A 14026-nucleotide genomic window follows, 5' to 3' on the forward strand; every position below is an offset into this window, starting at 1 on the left:
GCTGGGCGGCGGTAATCACTTAACACCAGGTGACCGGTACGCTCGTTTGTCCTCCTTTTCCATAAAAATAAGATGCTAGAAAGCTGAATTTTGAAAGCGACCTGTAAAAATTTTCAAATTAATATTCGATATTGGCTTGATATTAATTCACTTTTTAACTTTAACTAGGTTATCCAAGGATTACAATAATGCAACAAATTTCGCATTCTTTGTTAAAGTCAGCGTTAACATTAAATTTTACTTAAATCTTAACTATAACCACTGGACACGTAAAGAAGGCCATGTTCGTCCTTACCCCGTTAGATTCATTTATATTTGAATTTACATAACTTTCTAAGTTGTTTTTCAACTTCAGTCATCTGTGGCCATGCGTGCAGCAAAGTAAGCAATATTTGGGAATAAATAAATTATTAAGATATAACTGTTTTCATTATTAATAACTGTATTAATGTTTTATTTAAATTGGTACCTAAAATAGTCGCATAAGAAATTTTGAGATAAGTATAAATATTAAAATATTATTTATCTTAGCAGTATAACAGATTTGTTCAACTCACAGGTGCACAAACATCTCGGAAAATTTTAAAATATCATTAGGTATAAAACCTAGATAAGGAAACCTACTAAGAAAATGAAAAATTTATATCGAGCTGCCGGCGCGGTGACTTCGATATAACGAGATATTGATTATGCCTACCATAAAAAGTTATTACTTTCGAGAAAAAACTTTCTTATTGTAACGTACTTCTCTTACCAAAAGGACTTTCATGTTGTATATCAAGGGTAACTTATAGTCAATGTCCACCCTACCAAGTAGTACTTAGATAAGTTATATTAAAATAATTTAATTTTCATACAAATTGCCCTAAGCTATATATAATCTGTATGCATAAACATAATATACATAAAAAGTAGGTGGAACAATAAGTAGAAACCACCGTTGACTTTCCCAGAACTACAGCCTGCCTTCTGTTTATTATGTAGAAGCAAAGACATTTTTTATGGAAATAAGGGACAGACGAGCAGGACGTTCAGCTGATAGTAATTGATGCGACCTGCAGTATGCATACAATGCAGTGCCGCTCAGGATTCTTGAAAAACCCAAAAACTCTAAGCAGCACTACAATAATTGCGCTCGTCACCTAGAGACATAAGATGTTAAGTCCCATTTGCCCAGTAATTTCCCTAGCTACGGCGCCCTTCAGACCGAAACACAGTAATGTTTACACATTACTGCTTCACGGCAGAAATAGTCGCCGTTGTGGTACCCATAATCTAGCCAGCTTAACTATGTAAATCACCTCTGATACCAAGCCCATATGTTTTTTTTAGAATAATGTGATATTATTTATACTTTTTAATTTTTTTTTTGTGTAACTTGCAATGAGCGATTCTCTCCTAACTCATATTATCTAAGTCTAGCGGGAGAGTTTCATATATTATTGTAAATGACAGACCACTCACTCCCGTCGCTGACGGTGTTGGTGCGGCGGGAGACAGCAGCGCGCGCGCGGCTAACGCGACCACTGAGCACAGAGAGCACAACGCGAGCGCGAAACAAATTATGCACGCGACCATTACACGTTCTTTTTTCGTCGTGTGACAGTTGGAGTGACAGTTCTAACTTCCCAACTAACTTGATATTAAAATTACTTAAAACAACTTAAACATAAAGAAAACTTGCAAATAGTGAATAGCAACTGGTGAATAGTTAAAAAATCTATTACGTGAAGTGTTATCTTTTTAAAATACTGTGTTTTTGTGTAGTAAACAGTGAATTGGTGGCCGGATTTGGAGTCCGGCACATTTCTTAACTCCCTACAAGTTCTCATTTTTTTTCGTCTCTAGATAGCCCTCTCCTCCTGGGCGGCCGACCATAGATACGGCTGCTTCGTCGCCGGGCTCTCCTTCTTCCTAATCTCCTCTTCTTCTATTGGTCTTCTTTTCTCTGTCTTCGTCACCGTCTTGTTTTACCCCTCCATCACTCTCCTGACACGGTACTAACTTGCGGCCTATCTCATCAGTCTGGAGAAATTCTCCGCAGAGGATACCAAGTCTTCGTAATAAACTGGTCCTGATTTTGTCCTCGTTAGATGGTCCAGCATCTCGCCTCTAGCTTCCTCGTACAAGCTCCAGTCCCACAGCACGTGGTCGCGGTTCTCGTCCGTCATGCCACATGGACAGGTGCCGTCCCTTTTAGCCCCAGGTCCCTAAGCTTGCTGTTGAACTGCCCCTGCCCCGTCAACAGCTGCGACGTGTAATGGTCGGGATGCACCCACGACACCAGGAGTCTTTCCCCGACACATCGGAAGAAGCGTCTGAGTTCGCCTCCTCTCTCCTCGCGTTCCCAACGCTCCTGCCACATGTTCACCACTTCGGAGTGGATGTCCTTCTTTAACGACGCGAGCTCCTGTTTAATCCTATCGCCCCTGGTCGCCTCGATCTTGCCCGCGCGATAAACTTCCAGGTCTGCCGGCAGTACCCCTGCTAAAACTGGCAGTGCGGCCGTACTCGTGGAACGGTATGCCTTGGTAAGCAGCATCAGCGACGTTCGTTGAGTCCTGAGCAACCAACTCGACACCACATGTAAGAATGCCCTGTGATACCAGGTGCTCGCCGCGTAAGTCAGGGTTGCCACGTATGTCCCCCTGTACAAGAGCTTGAGTGCCTTGTACCGTATGTCCCAAGAAGTCGAAGATACCCTTGCCATTTTGCCGAAACACTTCGCGGCTCGCTCCCCGATATCCAAGGCGTGCTCTGCAAAATATGATCCCTTACCATCATGTGTAATACCCAGTATTTTTACGTTGTCGACCGCTGTGATAGATTGCCGGTCCATTCTGATGACCGGCGGTCGCCTGAGAGTGCCCTTTAGCGTTATGGAATTTGTTTTCCTGGGCGAAAAACTCAGCCGATTACTAATCCCCCAGACTGTGATTCTCTCAAGCGCCACCCGGGCATTGGCCTCGATAACCGCACTGGAGTCCGCCTCTATAAGGAGCGTCACGTCGTCCGCATACGCTACCATTCCCACCCCTGTTGGCATGCTCGTTTTCAAAGGTCGTTTAACAACACGTTCCATAGAGTCGGGCCGATTACTGAGCCCTGTGGGCACCCCATAGTCGACGTTTTCCACACTGCGTCGGCTCAAACGAACAAACCTACTCGGTCGGTTAACGAAGTAGGAACACAGACAACGGTATATGTTGGGTGGGCAGCCTCCTTGCTTATACTTCAGCAGTACCATTGGCCACCACGCATTGTCAAAAGCCCCCGATATGTCCAACGTGATCGCGTGTACGTACTTGTGTGTGCTGGTGTTTACTGTTAATTGAATAGCGTTCAGGGCCGTTATCGTAGACCTCCCTTTCATAAAACCATAATGTCCCGTTGATATGCGACTGTACAGACCCGGAGTACATTCGCAAATCAACTGCTCAAGCACCTTATCCAGTACTGACAAGAGGGTGATACGTCTATACGCCTTTGGGTCAGTCACCTTCCCATCACCCTTTGGCAGTACTATCAAACGGCCTTAATTCCATACATCGGGAAACACGCCCTCTTCTATACACTTACCGTACATTACAGTCATCTCGCTCGCGGCCACCTTCCACGCTGCCTTTACTATCCGAGCGGTGATCCCATCTATACCCGGCGCCTTGTTCGGTAGGCTCCGGATAATTTGGCCGATCTGTTCCCTGGTGGGAGGGCCCACCGTTCGACTGGGCACGCATGCTGCCGCCAGGCGCACCTGTGCATGATAGTCGGAGTCAGCCGCCCGATCGTCGTCCGGACACATCACTGCCAGTATCCCTCCCATAGCGCTGTGGATGTCAACAGCGTAGCCTTGCGCAAGCTTCAACCCATTGATGACGTTCTCGGGCGGGCGCAACCTGCCGGTAGCGGCCCGGTACGCCATACCCCACGGATCGTCACATCCACTGTCGGCTAATTTCGAGAAGTGATTGGTCTCCGCTTCCCGCATAGACTTCCTATATATCGGTCGTGCTCGATGGAAGCGTCCTCTGCAGATTTCTTCTGCGAGTCCGCCCGCGCACCGAGACTATTGCCATTCCCGACGCAACCGGTTGTGCTCCCTACGAAGATGATCAAGTTTTCTTGCACACCATTCGTGACCCCGCACCCGATTTTTCCCCTTATCTACACCTAAGCACTCCCCAGCTGTACGATCGAGCGTCGAGACAAACTGCTTGCACAGTTCTTGTGCTGGCTTTCAGTAGTCCAGCCTACCTACACGCCACGAGAGTGTTGTACAAAACCGATCCCAGTCCACACTTCGATCCCGGTACCTCGTTGGCTTTCTCCCTGGTGCCGTGCGGCTGATGGGTCGTCCTTAGCGATGGAGAACGTTATCAGTTGATGGTCACTGGTACTCTCATCCTCCCTGACTTTCCACTGTATTAATGGGACCCCTCTGGTCGTAAGTGTGACATCGATGTTGGAGTACCGTTAATCGTTTTGAAGGTATCCGGTTCCCCCGCCTTATTGTGCACGAGGATTTTTTTTTTTTTTTTGAGAGGAGGAAATACTGTTACGTATTTACGCCCCGGAACGGGGCGTAATATGTCGGACTCGAGTGTCCCATACCGACTAAAACCTCCTCTGTGCTGTTAGCAGCCCTGGCTTTCACAGCGAAGTAGGATGTGGGCCGTGGAGGCCGCAAAGACTACGCAACAACAGTCGCGGGGCGTCTCCTAAGGAGACTCGAACCTCAGACCGGCTGTGTGCTTGTGGGAAGGAGAGAGAATGAAAATGAAAATGAAGATGAAAAGATGAGAAGAACACACTCGCCGGCGAGTGTGGTGATGTTTAGTGTAATGTACGTAAGTGTGTATGTATGTGTTTATGATTGTATGTATGTATGTTTGTATGTGTGTAAGTAGTGTAAATGTTAGTGTGCATGTATGTTTGTGTTTGTGTCTGTTTGTGAAGTGTGTTTGTGGTTGTGTAAGTGGTGTATGTCAGTCCGTCAGTCAGTCCGTGTGTTAGTGAGTGTAGTGAAACGATTACAGGACGAGGACTAACGTCTCGTCGGGTATCAAAACAATGTGTGGTGTATCTAGGGTGCGGGCCGCTGGCCATCGTCAGAGTGACGAGTGCCAGTGGTTTGCGGTGGTTGACCGCGCCTACGCCTGCGAAGGCGGTGTGTGCGTGTCTGCGTCGGTGTTTGTGTGGGTGTCGCGTTCGCGATGGTGATGTCGTCATCCGGGTCTACCGTTACGTGTCTGGGACGTCTTATTGGGTTGAGACTATGGTGAAGGGGGGTGTACCCGCATGCCTTCCTAACCAAGATGTTGGGATGGTTAGGCGCCTTGTCAAGGAAGCTCTAGGTCGCGGTGAAGGTCAACGTTTCGGATGAACCACGGGGCTCCGGTTGCCATGCGCGTGAAATTATTTTGAACTACTTGCAAACGACGTAAGTAGCTCGGTCGGGTGTGCGCGAAAACGACGCTTGCGTATGACAGTATGGGCCGTACGATGGTTTTGTACAGCGTCACTTTGTGTTTGAGCGGAAGTTTGCTTCGCCCACACACAAGTGGATAAAGGCGACTGAGGACAAATCGGGCTCTATTGCATACCGTATCAATATGTTTTTTGAAGTTCATATTGCTGTTGAACGTGACTCCTAAGTATTTGTAATCCTTCACCCACGGTATGGGTGTTTCATACAATTTAATGACGTCGGTCGGTCGTTTTTTAGCGCGGATGCTATTTGCGTTACCGAAGAGTACCGCTGCACTCTTGGTGGGGTTCACTTCAATACGCCATTTTCTGAACCAGTTGCCTAGTTCATCGACGGCGGCTTGAAGCACTTTAATGTTCCTGCTCAAGGTTGAGCGGTTCAATAGAGCGGAGCCAAAGTAGAGTGCCGTATCGTCAGCGTACTGAGCGAGCTGGACATTCGGAAACTTGGGAATGTCGCTCGTGAAGAGCGAGAAAAGAGTGGGAGAGAGGACTGAACCCTGTGGCACGCCAGACCTGATGGGTCTGGGTGAGGATAGGGTGCCCTCTACTCGTTATCGGAAGGAGCGATCAGTAAGGTAGGCTCGTATGATGCGCACGAGCCTGTCTGGCACTCCCAGTTGATACAGCTTGAATATTAAGCCGTTGTGCCATACCTTGTCGAATGCCTTCGCGACATCGAAAAACACGGCTGCCGTGGTAGCGTGAAGTTGACGCCGTACGAGAATGTACTCGGTGAGTCGGTGAGCCTGCTGGGGACACGAGTGAGCGGTTCTGAATCCGAACTGTATGTCAGTGCACGAGGAGCCCCCTCGAAAGTATAAAGCTCTCCATCGCTGTCCTCCTCCTGGTTATCTCTGCGCCTCTTCCCTCGAACTGCTCACGGCGACTGTGCCAGAGCGGCGAGTGGGTATTGGTATCGGCCCCGATGACAACTTGCTTTCCCCGGAGGACTCCAGTACGCGGTCCAAGTGGTGAATGTTGATATCGATGTTCTCGCTGTACTGGAAGTACGCCGATACCACGTAGATGTCGCCGCCGTCCCCCCGGAAGTTACTATGTATAAACAAATAGTAGTAGTATCCAGCAACTTGTAAGCCCGCCGTTTGCGTCATTTCTACTTGGTGCCACGCGTCAAGCGCCACGTCAGCCAGCATCAGCAGAATCTATCATAAGGTATCCGGGGACGTAGCCACGTTAAACGTATCATAGAAGAGACAGTCAAGTAAGAATTTTCCATTTTATTTAACTTTAAATTTTGATTTTTTATCTTGAAATGGAATTATTATATACCACTCAACTTGAGACAAAGGAGAAAATTAAAAGGTTACTGAGTAATTTTAAAAAAGATAGTGCAGAGCGTAAGAATATCGAGTATTGTAGACAGCGTACAGGAATCATTATGGGATGAATGTCAAAAAACCCACGAGATGCATTTACCGTATGAGTCAACAAATCATCAATATTTTATTAGGGAAGAATTCGAAAACATTCACGAGATTTATCTTCGAGCAAAAGAAGCAATAAGTGACCTATATGATAATTTGCCATCCAGAGCCAAAAGCTGGTTAAATAGCAAGTTAGATGACTTATTTCGTAAGCAGGAGGTCAACTTTAAAGCCTTTATGAGAGTCATCAATAATATTGATATAAGTAGTTTAGAGGAGAAGTGGGAATATGAGGACGCCCTTCGTATTCTAAGCAATCGATGGACAGCTGTGGAAAACCTCCATTGGGAAATAGTAGTTGAACTTGAAGAAGAAGATAAGGCTTACGAATTACATTTCACAAAATGTGAAAAAATATTTAAAAACTCAAAAAGGGCCATCAATAAAAAATGTGTGCATCAAATCATAGAGATAAATCAACTCCGCAGATGGATATTCCAACATTCTCGGGCAATTATCATTAATGGGAATCATTTAAGGAACTTTTTAATGAAGCGATACATAAAAACACATCGATATCGAATGCACAAAAAATGCAGTTTTTGAAAGCTAAAGTGACCGGAGAAGTCGAACGCCTCATACAACACTTACTTAGGGTATAAACTGCGTTAAGCGTGCCTCTCGCGTGTCCATACAAAAACGACCCGCGCGTGCCCATGCGCGTGCACACGCTCGTGAGCCCGTCGCGTGATACTTCCGTGCAATGGGGCACGCATGCACGCGACGTGATCACGCATCACGTTGGACGGGTCCACGCGCGAAGCCCGCTAGCGGGTGCACGCGCGTGCTTGTTCAGTTGACAGCGCTATCTCGAACCGACCGCACGCGCGTGCCCGGCCCATAACAAAAAATGACAAATTTTGATACAGAAAGGGTAATTGTTGAAGTTCAGTGTCGTCCTGCCATATGGGACCAATCAAGCGAAATATTTAAAGACCGGGACGCTAAATCAAAAGCATGGCTAGACATTTGTAAAGTACTGTTTGAAAATTTTGATGACTGGAGTGAAGCAGAAAAAAACATACAAGGTAAGTACCTACACTCTTTTTTTATTTTATAATAACGTAGGTTAGGTAAACTATTCTTTGCGCCTAATTTTTATTTTTAATAATCTATGCAATTAGTTATATATAATTAGTTATTTCAATTGTATTTGTGTCAATTAAATGTTTTCAACAATTAATCCAACTATAAAATTAAAACTCGGAATATTTACAATAATTTACCTATGTAAATATAAAATCATGCTTATATTCAAAACTAGTGCAGAGATACTGCGTATTTCTGAACATTGTGAAATTCGTGTGAACAATGTCCCATAATATTGGTATGGTTTTATATAATTATTGCTCGATAAATTCCAAAGTTCTTTCTTTCGGCCACGCGGTCGCCGCCATTTTGCGCGTCACGAGACAACCAGTATGTTCACGACTGCGAGCTTCACACTACTTCACACTATCGGTGTATTTAGGGTTCAAAATCATTTTAGGGCAGAAACAGTGGATCGGTAGGTAAATAAATAAAACAATTATCAACTAAAATATTTATTATATTGGTTTTAGAATTGGGCTAGTAACTTTGTAAAATAAGCGTGCGTTTTGTAGTTTTGTAGGTTTTTCTTTGACATCTCTCAACTTTAGTTTACAACAATCTAAGTTATTTGGTTACATCCTATGATTTTATATAACTAGATTAGTTATACGCCCGCTTTCAAAGGCAAGAGCAATGGAAGGTAATTGCCTACCATGCAGTTAGTCACGCTCCAATCGGTGTCGCGTCTACATGTGTTTGAGTACCAATAATATTTTAGTAAAAAAGATGCCTACTTGTGTTTTTAGACACTGTACAAACTACACATCACTGGATGTGTAATGAAAGAAAAAAAGTTTCATTTTATGCGTAATTACATAACATTTTACCTATTTAATGTAAGAATACTGAATTTCTTATAATTTTCGACTGTCATGGCGGCGCAACTGGTTACATCCGATGAATTTAACAAATAAAATCATTAGGTATAAAATGTCTGCTATGCTGCTGTCAAAATATGCCTGCTATGTTAATAAAAAATGTGTGGTAAAAAACCGTGAAAATTCAATTATTGAATGTACATAAATTATAAAAAAGCCTTCAATAAATACTGCGATCTTGCCATGACAGCTGTCCGTCTGCAACGAAATAATCTGCGAAGCTATCGCGTAATGTATACGAATCTCTGTGGGTATTTCCAATTAACCCCCGAACTGAACGTATATGGTCTGGTATAATGACAATATCATGAAAGTCATTAATTTGACTTCTTGATCTTATAAAATTATGCAAAATACAAATTGTTTTAAGAAAACAAATTGCTTTGTCTTTTCCAACGTTCAATGGACGATGGAGTATGCGAAATTTATTAGCCATGATACCAAATGTACACTCAATATAACGTCGCGCTCTCGTTAACCTATAATTGAATATTTTTTTTTTGTAGTTTAAATCGAGAGCTCGAGCATATGGCCGCATGACATGGCTAGATAACCCAAATGCTTCATCTCCTACAATAATATAGGGCAAAGCTGCGGTTGCAGCAATGTTGGTTGGTTTATCATTGTGTATTACGGGCAATGCTTTGGCAGGAGGAATATCTATTAAGTCATTGTTGATTTGTTCGTACAATCGGCTTTGTGTGAAAATTGCGGAGTCAGATTCTTTACCCTGCACTCCCACGTTTATATAGGTAAACTCATAGTTGGCGTTACACATTGCAAGCAGTACAATAGAATAGTAATGCTTATAGTTGTAATAGAGGGAACCACTATGTGGAGGTCTTATAATGCGTATATGTTTTCCGTCTATTGCACCTATGCAGTTAGGAAACTGGGCTTGCGTTAAAAAACCTTTTTCAGTCTCTACCCATAGCGCACGGGAAAATTTTGGTATACATTCTTCCTTTAACCTTTCAATTATAATTTGACAAACTTCTGTTACTATTTTTCTGACCGTGGTTAGTCCTGTCTGATACGCCAGATGAATATCGACGAAGGTATGTCCACTAACTAAATATCTGTAATAAAATAAAATACCTGTGTTATTGTTTCAGTGAAAAAGCTGCAGCAAAGATGGAAAACTGCAAGAGACACTTATATAAGAGTGAGGTCTACTAAAAAAAAACTTAAATCAGGCTCCGGTTCCAGGGCAAATAAAACATACGTTTACTATAACATGCTGTCATTTTTAGATTCAAACTCGAATACTCAAGGAGAAGAATCGGCAGACAATTTTAATCAGTCAGTAGAGCAAAACGCGTCACCGAGAACTTCACAAAATAATACGATTATTGAAGAAGATTTGATTAATGTACCTAGCACCAGCTCCAGCGTTACCAAAGAAACACGATCTTCCAAGAAACGTAAGTGCGAATCGCCAACTGATTTCGAATTAGAGTTGTTAAATTACGTGAAGAATAACACTGCAGATAATATGGACGAAGACTTGAATTTTTTTAAGTCATTATTACCAACTGTAAAAAAATTGAGTTGCTTTAAAAAATTATTATTTCGTACGAAAGTATTACAAGCTTTAATTGATATTGAAAAAGAAATGATTATTACCATTGATGACCTTTCATTAACGCAAAATACGGTAACGAATGATTTAGAATCCTTAAATGTAAGATCAGATACGAACAATGAATAAATAGGTAACAAGAAAGACTTTGAAGATTTGATTAAGACTGTTTAATTATTAAGAACAAAAGAAAGAGAAGAACATGAAGAACTATTTAAGTTAGTAAAAAGCGCAATTTTATATTTATATTTTTCTGGTCTCATGTGCAATTATTATGATATACAAGGGCATTCGCCAAAAGTTTACAAGCCTTGAGGTGTCATGTTCATAAGGAAAGAAACGGGGTCGATTCGGACACTTTTATCTTAAACCCTATTTTGGGGTCAAATAAAAAAGTGTATCAATAGACCCCTTTTTTACTTAATGGACCTTTTTTTTGAACCTACTCATAACATTGCTCCTTCATATGTCCTCTTCTTAAATTTAATCTTTTATGTAGTAAACTGTGATTATGATTGTGATGATAAATAAGAATTTAAAATAATATTAGTACCCGATCTAGTAATAGAAGGGAATAATTAATAAGGGAAATATTCATATGTAAAAACTTGCAATCAATATGCGTTATTATAATTAAGACATTTAGACTTATTGTACTGTTTTAACTGTTATTGTGTTTTTTTATTTTAAACTTGAACCTGTGATTTTATTAGTGTATTTCAAATGAATAATCAATGACTAATTGTAACGTAGCGTTTATGCAAGACACTGTGATGACTGTTGTGATTAAGTATATAAAAAAATAAGTGAATAAGTAGGTATAGATAAAAAAAAACGAAAAAGATAAAACTGTGTAATTTAGAAATAACAAAATATAATTAATAAATATAAGAAACTGTGATTAATATGATGATTAATAAGTGTGCGGTTATGTGTTTCGGTCCGTGAACCACATCAAGAAAAACATTTTAAGCCATATTCAGGTGTCACTGCCGAAACAATAAGAACTTCTTCTTCTTTCTTGCTTGATGTGGCTAAACAGTAATGTGACTTACATAAATTGGCAAAAAATATGAGTGTTCTAAACTTTTGTTAAATAATGACTGTTTTTTTACATGAATAAAGATGATTATTAATATCGAAATGTCTTTACTTACCGCAATGTCATTGCAAATCGTTCCATTGGTGATACGATTGACGTAGATTTCAATCGTAGATTGTTAGTCTTCAAATAGGGCTCCAGTTTTGAATATAATTCATCATAGACTTGTAATGAAACTTTAAAATATTTGAAAAAAAACCTTTCATTTTTTCTTAATATACCAAACTTCACCACGAATTCCCCGCACAGTAACCTAGATTCAACGAACGGGCTTACTGGCTGGCGTCTTTTTTTGGCAATTCGTCGTCGCCGTCGTCTTGATAAATAATACAACATTAATTTATCCATTATTACTTATTCGACTGTACACCTCCAACGTCAAAATTGTACTGAGAAAACTGCGTACGCGGATGCACGCGCCGATGCCCGCGCATAAGCACGCGAACGTGCTCACGTGCGTGCACCAGAAGCGTGGCCCGCGACGTGCTCACGTGCGTGCACACGCTTAACGCAGTTTATGCCCTTAGTCTGTTGGAACATCCTTAATCATCGATTTGATAACAAAAAGTTAATTTTCATATCTCACGTTAACATATTTATAAATTTGCCTAATATACAGCAGCAATTTCACTTAGCAATCAAGAAATTACATGACGTCACATTGGAAAGCCTCCACGCTATAAGGAACCTAGGTGTTGATATAACTACGTGGGACCCGCTATTGATACATATATTAACACAAAAATTAGACAGTGAAACTTATTCGGAATATATATAGAATCATTGAAAAACTCTAGAGAGCATCCGGTATTACAAGAATTTTTGGATTTTATAGAAAATAAGTTTACATCCCTTGAATCATCCCGACGAAAGCAGGACTCAGAAGCGGAACAAAGATATAAAACATCAAACAATTTATCATCAATTAACAGACGGTCAATGCAGTTTAATTCATATCATTCAAATAGAAATAATTATAACTTGAATAACCCAGCTAAGCGGTCATTGACGCCAATGCATACATCAGCAAATAAATGTCCATTGTTTAATTCTGATCACTCGCTAACTACTCGTAACTGTCAACAATTTATAAAATTACCTATTACGAATAAAATTCAAACTATAAAGCAATTACGTTTTTGCATTAATTGCATTTTTGATCATAATGGTAATAAATGTTTTTCAAATAAACGGTGTCATGTTTGTGCTGGCCCACACCATACATTATTACATTAATGTTTTAATCAGCAAAAACCTAGTGATAATTTTAGAAATAAAAGGTCAATGTTTAGTAACAAAGAAAGCGAAGTATATGACAGCAACAAAAATCAATCTAACGCATCTCAGAAAAAAGTTCTCTTAGCCACTGCATTAGTCAAAGTAACCGCTGAATCAATCATGGCAATCATGCAATGCGAGCCCTGATCGACCAGGTGTCACAGATTAGTATCATTACCGAACGTGCAGTACAACAACTAGGTTTGAGACGACAACAAAGCAAGGGGATCGTCCTTGGAGTAGGAGGATAAGAAAACAACTGTCGGTGAAAGCTTCTGATAAACTGTCAGTATATATACTCCGACTTTACATTCAATGTTAGCCCATTCATTATGACTAACCTTATCAAAAAATTACCTAATCAATCATTTGAAAAACCCTACTGGTCTTAATACATAGAGCACTTAAACTTAGCTGACCCAGTGTTCAACTCCAGTTAAGTTTACTCTATGTGATCATAGATGGCGCTGTATTTTATTGTGCATTAAATGAAACACGCTATCAAGGATTAATCTAACATTACCTACTATGATTATTTTTTATTGATCTGTATTCACATCAATCCTAAACCTTATTGTACCGTATATTTCAACTATCATTAACTCCAATAGAATATATGCAAGTGACCAGTGCCAGTGTTTGTGTATCATTGAACCTTCCCATGTCGTTCATGGTGCTTCGTGCCGGATTAAAATAAGTAAAGTGTTTAGTCGTGTCAAGTGTCTGTGGTGCGGTGAGTACGTGAGTATAAGTGCCCAAAAACTGTAAGTAATTTGAACTCTATTCGCTAGGAAAAAATAACTTAGAAAAATTAACTCGTAAATTTGGACTTGTAATATTTTCAAGAAATAATTTGAACTTAGTAAATTTTCAAGTGTTGCTTAGGACTTAGTAAATTCAGTGCTAAAAGTTAAATACGAGGAATCCATGTCGAAATTTTTTAGGGTAAAAAAGACTTGTAAAATTTTAAGCAGATTTGTGGACTTGTAAAATTTCAAAGTGTTGAACATAGAAACGTTTAATAGTTAAAAGTTTTAATGAATTTTTATTATACGTATTTAGTTTCTCTTTAATAATAAGGAAGGCCTTATTTTACTTCAACGGGATTTGCAATCGAAGATTAATAATGGCATTTCTAATTTTAAGAAAACCCCTAAGT

General features: G+C 40.8%; 2 protein-coding genes across 2 annotated transcripts; one reads left to right on the forward strand and one right to left on the reverse strand.

Annotated features, from left to right (window-relative positions):
* Positions 1-7531: 7531 nt before the first annotated feature.
* Positions 7532-11105, forward strand: LOC126977180 (uncharacterized). The gene is made up of 2 exons (XM_050825895.1): positions 7532-7963; positions 10021-11105. Exons 1-2 carry the CDS (start codon positions 7786-7788, stop codon positions 10614-10616), a joined length of 774 nt encoding a protein of 257 aa, XP_050681852.1. The 5' UTR covers positions 7532-7785; the 3' UTR covers positions 10617-11105.
* LOC126977176 (uncharacterized) lies at positions 8464-12108 on the reverse strand. Its single transcript, XM_050825889.1, has 2 exons — positions 11645-12108; positions 8464-9984 (listed from the first exon to the last, which is right to left on the reverse strand). The coding sequence occupies exons 1-2, from the start codon at positions 11935-11937 to the stop codon at positions 9066-9068; spliced, it is 1212 nt and encodes a 403-aa protein (XP_050681846.1). The 5' UTR covers positions 11938-12108; the 3' UTR covers positions 8464-9065.
* Positions 12109-14026: the final 1918 nt, after the last annotated feature.

The sequence above is a fragment of the Leptidea sinapis genome, chromosome 44 (assembly GCF_905404315.1).
Source record: "Leptidea sinapis chromosome 44, ilLepSina1.1, whole genome shotgun sequence".
Taxonomy (NCBI): Eukaryota; Metazoa; Arthropoda; class Insecta; order Lepidoptera; family Pieridae; genus Leptidea; species Leptidea sinapis.

Excerpts from the sequence above, each read along its gene's own strand:
- LOC126977176 (XM_050825889.1), bottom strand. The coding sequence starts at position 11,937 with ATGGATAAATTAATGTTGTATTATTTATCAAGACGACGGCGACGACGA. Across the intron at positions 9,985-11,644 it reads CGATTTGCAATGACATTGCG|ATATTTAGTTAGTGGACATA; the intron begins GTAAGTAAAGAC and ends ATTTTATTACAG.
- LOC126977180 (XM_050825895.1), top strand. The coding sequence starts at position 7,786 with ATGACAAATTTTGATACAGAAAGGGTAATTGTTGAAGTTCAGTGTCGT. Across the intron at positions 7,964-10,020 it reads AGCAGAAAAAAACATACAAG|TGAAAAAGCTGCAGCAAAGA; the intron begins GTAAGTACCTAC and ends TTATTGTTTCAG.